This window comes from Anguilla rostrata, chromosome 11 (genome assembly GCF_018555375.3).
Source record: "Anguilla rostrata isolate EN2019 chromosome 11, ASM1855537v3, whole genome shotgun sequence".
Classification (NCBI taxonomy): Eukaryota; Metazoa; Chordata; class Actinopteri; order Anguilliformes; family Anguillidae; genus Anguilla; species Anguilla rostrata.
In genome coordinates, this window is record NC_057943.1 from 9,706,454 (window position 1) to 9,713,123 (window position 6,670).

The 6,670-nt window shown below is 39.6% G+C and overlaps 1 protein-coding gene across 1 annotated transcript in view; it reads left to right on the forward strand.

The window, feature by feature from the left end:
• The window catches only part of skia (v-ski avian sarcoma viral oncogene homolog a), an 84,112-nt gene extending 79,417 nt beyond the window's left edge, over window positions 1–4,695 (forward strand). The window contains exon 7 of the mRNA XM_064297740.1: window positions 112–4,695. Within this exon, the coding sequence (XP_064153810.1) occupies window positions 112–315 (204 nt within the window). The 3' untranslated portion in view covers window positions 316–4,695. The remainder of the gene's footprint in view (window positions 1–111) is intronic.
• The last annotated feature ends 1,975 nt before the right edge of the window (window positions 4,696–6,670 follow it).

Genomic DNA, 6,670 nt, shown 5'->3' on the forward strand with positions numbered 1-6,670 from the left:
GCCGCTTCTTCGAGAACGGAGAGTCGAAAAATAAAAAAACCAAAGGAAGTGTGCGAGCGGTCTGACCCCCTCCTCCCCCTCACCTCCTCCTCTCACCACCTCCTCCTCCAGATCGAGGACCTGCAGCTGAAGCTCCAGCACGCCGAGGCCGACCGGGAGCAGCTGAGGGAGGACCTCCTGCAGGAGCGCGAGGCTCGGGAGCACCTGGAGAAGGTGGTGAAGGAGCTGCAGGACCAGCTGTGGCCCAAGGCCGGCGCCGGCAGCGGCATCGGCGGCAGCGGCGGCGACGCAGCGGCCAAAGACTCCCACAACTAGAGCCGCCAGGGCAGCAGACCCCGGGACAGAGGCGAAGCGAGGGGGGAGGAGGATGTGACAGACACAACAGAGTTCTATTTGTCCACGAGCGTACGGGTCCATGCAGAGTACGCGCACCTGAACGCGCATCCTTTGGAAGAAGAAGAAAAATGAGAGATGGTGAAATTTGAGATCGGTATGTGTACCAGGGGAAAAATGTGTTACTAACATAAGCACTGAAACGCATCTCTCACTCAAAAAAACAAAAACAAAAACAAATTATTATTAAAAAAAGATATATAGCACAATTAATGTATTGTGCCTATATTTTCCCTTAAAAAAACTGAAAAAAAAGATATTTGGATACAAACTTTTCTATGATGAAAATATTAATAATGATAGTTATTACCACCATTGCTACCAATATGAAAATACTACCAATATGAAACCAGTACAGAACAATTTTGAAAGTATCGCGGTGGGCATGTCACATGACCTGCAGGAGAGAGGACTGGACAGGGGGACAGATGCTTCTTTTATTTGGGGGGGGGGGACCCTTCTGTGTCCTTTTTGTTCTTTGTGAAGACAGTTGAGGATTTCATTTTGTAATAAGCTATTTAAGACTGCATAGTAAGACTTGAGTATATACGAAAAAAAAGAAAACATTTCTTTGTGTTGATGGAGCCTCAAAAAAAAAAAAAAAAAACAAATATTCAGAAACAAAAAATCGTCAAGCAACAAGGAGGACAAGATTCCCACGATTGCCGCCATCTTTTCAACGGTCAGCGTCGAAGAAGCCCTTATTAACCACGGGAAAAAATGGAACCCATTTTATTTGCATTTCTTTTCTACACGTGGATTTTTCTGGAGAAATACAAGCGTGGTGAGGTTTACAGGAGATTGGGCTGGCCACGCCTCTCCCTCAGAATCTGTATTTTGGGAGAAACGGAGAAAAAAGAAAATAAAAAAGTGTGTTGTGTTGGAGGCACTCTTACAGAACGAGCACTTCATTTTAGATAGGGAATACTCCCCACAGGCAAAACACCAACGCGCCGTGGCTGCACGCGAGCACGCTGTCTCTCTCTCTCCGCGTGCTTTCCTGTCCAAACCAAACCAGTATATTGGACTTGCTGAGCGATATGTGTCGGTGTAAATGTAGCTGAGACTCCTTGTACACAGTATGTATCAAGTCTGTTCAGAATCTTTTGGTTAAAAAAAGAAAGAAAAAAAAACGAAAAAAGAAAAATGAGCATGACTGCGTTTTGTATTTTTTCATTTGGATGCTAAAACTTGCTGCTCCAAGAAGTTCAGAAAACACCGTTTTTTAAATACTATGATTTTAGGTTTGGAAGCTGCGCCTTTAGCAAGAACCACAAATTGTTCTCTTTTTATTTTAATTACGATGTGTAAATATAAATATGATTTTTAAAAAAAGAAATTTTACAATAATGAATCGCACTTTGTCAGATACAGACCTTGTTATACTGCGTTTTAGTCCCACTCTTGTTCTCTACCTTTTCTTTTGGGGAAAATGTGATCATGACAACAGCAGAAATCAAATTTGCATTTCCTCTTTCGTATGTACCTAATTTAAATGCCATGCAATTACATGTTAAAGGCTAAATATTGTAAATAAAAATGCAAAAAAGGTGTCTATACGCTTGCTTGCTTAGATACTGCACATTTGTGAGCTTCTTGATGAATCCAGTTGAAAAAAATTGGTTTTGTAATTTTTATCATTTTGTGTTTCACTTTATTACTGTATTATTATTATTGTTATTATTATTATTAGTATTATTATTATTACTGTTTTTAGATACATTTTTTTGGACATAATAAAAGATGATTCCAGAATTGATCGTTTTTCATCAAAAGAAATGGAAGAGAGAGAGAGAGAGAGAGAGATGAATCTGAGAAGAGAGGAGTCCTTCCTGGCGCTCACCTCTCCTAAAATTGTGGTATTTACGCAATCGGAATAAAGTCAAGATGACACCGCGCAGCGTCCTTTAAAACCGTTAAATCAAGCATTAAGTAAAGAAGTCCTAGGGCAAACCGCTCCCAGATTTGGCGAATGGATATAAATGTTATTGGGTACAAATTTTTCAAAAAATGGATACAAATGAAAAAAAAAAGGTTTCTAACTGCTCCGAATACACAGTGGGTACAATGCAATCAGAATGTACATTGTGTTTATGCTGTTTTTCTTTTGTTGTTGATGTTGTTGTTGTTGTTGTTGTTTTTAATGTGGGGGTATTTTTATTGCTTGTCTTATGTTTTCTTTTTTCAATAGCAAACTCTTATATATTTTCTTTCATATGCATGAAATTTGAGAAAAAGTCTGCCATACATTTATTCCTTATTGGGCATTAATACTGTATATGTAAGGGTTTTTATTGTGTTATGCAATATACAGCAAACTTGTCTTTTTTTTTTTAAAGAAGTCTTTTTTCTTTTAAAGGAAACTAAACCTCATTGATGACATATTTCAGAGAAATACGGTGCAAACAAACACACACGTATACACACGCAGACATGCACGCACACATGCAGACACACACAATCAGACAATACAGCATGTATGCTCACTCAGAGAAACAAGAAAACAACACACACTAAAATCCACTGTTCAAATATGCTGGACAACCTCAAGTGCCTGTATATAGGGCATAAGGTTTCCAGAGTAGGAACAATAAGGTGGTAGTACTGTTTATTCTGACCTCTATAATGCCACACACACAGTCTGACCCACGCAGAATGTCCACCTTGTTTGTTGTTTGTGAGCACACAGAACCAGATAGGATGGCATGTTCTCTGTACCCAGGGCAGGATTGTGCAGAGAGAGACTCCCTCCCTCACTAACCCCCCCCCCCCCCCCCGCATGTCAGTGTACCTCCCAAAATGCATCAGGTGCCCAAGGCCTGACCACCTCATCCAAACTGCTACAGCTCCTTTTCAGTATTCCTTATCAAATGTGGTTTGTTTCAGCAATATTTTAATTTTTTATTTAATCTTTTTTTTTTTTTTTTTTACAAAAGCAAAAACAATTGAACCGATTGCCATTGCGGAGAAAAAAAAACCCGAGATCTGAACCATTTTTTGAATGACAGCATTTATTCTTTCAGAAATATTAATACAATGTATGTCAAACTTTTTTTTATTTTTAGAAATGCAGTAATGGACGTTAACCATATCTATGCGAATCATAAACATTACTCTTGTAGATATGGACAGTCTATTGTTTAAAGTTATTTCTGTCTGTCAAACGATGGACCTTTATAACAAATTCAGAGGGCATTATATCAAGGCCCAATGTCTTAAACTACATTATAAAGGGCAGTGTTATTGAAAGACTGACAAAGTGTCTGTACCTTTTACAGACTTGAAATTGTATAGAGGCGGTAAAATGCTATAGTTGTTTTACATTCAAATAAAACAATATGTGTAGTTTCCTTTATTCATGTTTTTTCTACAAACAAGGAGATGTTGACATCTGCTCCCAACTCTCCCAAACTGAAAAAAATTAAATGGTTAAACAATTTATTCTTTTCTAAACAAGAATCCTTTTTTCTAAATGGAAGACAGTAAAACAGCAATAACAGGACATGTTAAACAAAAACTAGCCAGTGTAAAATAAAAAATAAAAAAAAAAGAATACAAATTTACACATGTAAATAATTTTTCATTTTACAATATTGTATTATAAATGTATATGGTGTTTCCTTTTTCAAAAAAGAAATCTTTTCTTACACAATAGCTGTCTTGTTTTATGAGTTGTGTTTTAACAGAGAAAATGTTTCTAAAACAATTATTGCAGTGCGTTAGAGGATATCCCCTGCATAAACATGTAGTTTTCCCCAATTATTTTGCATCCTTATTTTTTTTTTTTTAAACTGTAGACTCATATTACTTTTTTTCACCAGTCCATATATATATTTTTTAACATTATATGAAATGCAGAATAAAAATACCTTTGGTCAAGAATGGTTAAACGAGAGTTTTAAGTGAGTACAGCCACTTCCCCGCAGATTCTTTTTCTTTCTCGTGGATCTTTTCAGCCCTGCGCTGCTGCTAATAGTATATAAACTTTACAATTCTAGAACTATTTTTATGTAAGAGGTAAATGTATGCTTTCTTGTTTATTAATGCCGCATATACTGTATGAGAAACAAAAAAAAAAAAGCTTGGCTTATTTATCTATTCTACCCTCTACCTTGTCTTTTTGCGCTTTTTCCACAACCTTTCTCCAACGAACCCTCTCCCCTCTATCTCTCACGACACGGACTATATTGTAAAGTAAAGGACTTTATGAGATTATGTTTGAAAATAGCTATGCTTATATACCACAGTGACTGAATGTACAGTGTATAGATGCATTACCAGAAATAAAGTTGTTTGTCCAGATTATGTGTACTACAGTTCCCTTTATTTCAGTTTTTTTTATTTACTTAACATTAATATTCAGTTCAATGGAGTACAAAAAACAGAAACCAGCCACCTAGGATTTCAACGTTCCTAGAGCGACATCCATAAGCGGAAAGAAGATTTCAGCTCAAAATTGTTCCATGACAAGCAAAACAGGTCGCAAGAATTTTGCTTCTCATTCAAGCGTTTTGCCATCTGTCCAGTTCTCTTTTTTTGTAGCTATTTTTTAAAATTCTATTCCTGACACCAGGCCGCATGATCCTGCCGTGGCGTTCCCCTCCCTGCCGGTTATTTTTCCGTGACGGCTCTAAGCTTATCCTTCCTCCTGTCTGACCCACCGCACATCCGTAATTCCCTCTGCATCTGCTCCCCCAGCGCTCGGTCGCGCGGTCTGCATTCCCAGCCACCGTGAAGATTTGCATCGAATGCCGCGGTTAACTCCTCTCTCTTCTGCGCGCGCGACGCCGAATGACCCAATTTACCACGTCACGCGGCCGACAAAATGGGCCGGCAGTTATCTCATTAGACGAGAGAATCGCCATCTATTGTGCATATGGTTTGTTATTTAGTCATAATTGGTGTTGTTTTACCAATTAAAATTTGTTTCTCTTGTCTATTCAGCGGAATTCTATATATAAATGCGTTCTATTTTTTATATCCTGCATTCATAATTCATACATAAACTAATACCTCTAAAAATTCATATGCCTTTTGTAAATTTGCTTCTCAGAACAGACCGGCTTATTCTACTTACTGAAAACAGCCAAAGCCTTTCCATTTCAGTATTTTTATGCATTTTATTTTTTAGATTTTGTACAAAGGTGCATTTTTTAACATATCCTTTGCCTAATGCGTGTTTCTCTTGTCATCACAAAAAAAATATTTAAGGCAGATATGGAAGAGCATTACTGAGAGTGGTCTGAGTCCTTTTAACAGCAGAGAATTATGGGATTCATCCAAAGGCAAATAAGATGGCTGACCAGGTCAAGCAACTGAACTGTGCTGTCACTGATTTTGTGAAGGGTGACCTGACCTGAGACCTTTACTCCAGGCACTGCAAACAATGATACCCAATCGCACAAGAAAACACAACAAATGGTGATTTTTTTTTTTTTTTTTTGCTAGGCCCTTTCACCAGAAAATGGCTACCTGCACCAGCCTTAATTATTAGTTTAAAGTGTGTTTCTGCAGTACATGCACTGGGTGCTTGGTTTGTTGGTAATTTGTCACTCAGCATACAGATTTAAAATACACTGAAGCTTTATTCAAAATAATAACATTAGTGTTGTTGCCCAAAGAAAGAAATGACTTTGTGTCAACTGAGCATGTCTGGCCCAGTTTTAAGAAAACACATTTAAAGTGCTGCCCCCCCCCCCAACGTTCTATATATTTTTTATTATTATATGGAAATGTGTGGTCCCAGGGAGAACAAAAATCAATTTCTATCGACCCTGTGTGTGTGACCCATATGCCCCGCTGTCAGGGAGTGCCCTGATGTGCAGGGGCTGTTGTAATGGAGGGGGTGAGGGGGTGTATGCTGGGATAGAGGGGGTGGGTGGGGAGGGGGTGAGGGGGGCGAGGGATGAGGCTACTGACAGGAAGTAGAATCGCTGGCCTTTTCCCAGCTCCCACCTGCCAGCGCAGACTGCTGGCTTCCGGCATGTACGCACACACACACACACACACACACACACACACACACACCGGTGACTCATTACCTCCCTCTGACAGCGCCACCTCCACGCTCTCCCACCCGCTCCGACACCCGCCCATCGCGTACCCCGCTTCCAGCACGCCACGCCGCGCCGCGCCGCGGCACCGAGCTCGCCTTCGCAAGCCGCGGCTCCCCGTCTCTCTCTCTCTCTCTCTCTCTCTCTCTCGAGGCTCGTCACCCGTCGCCTGCTTTCTCTCGACAGCCGCAAAAAAAATAAATAAAAAAAGGTACAAGTTCTAA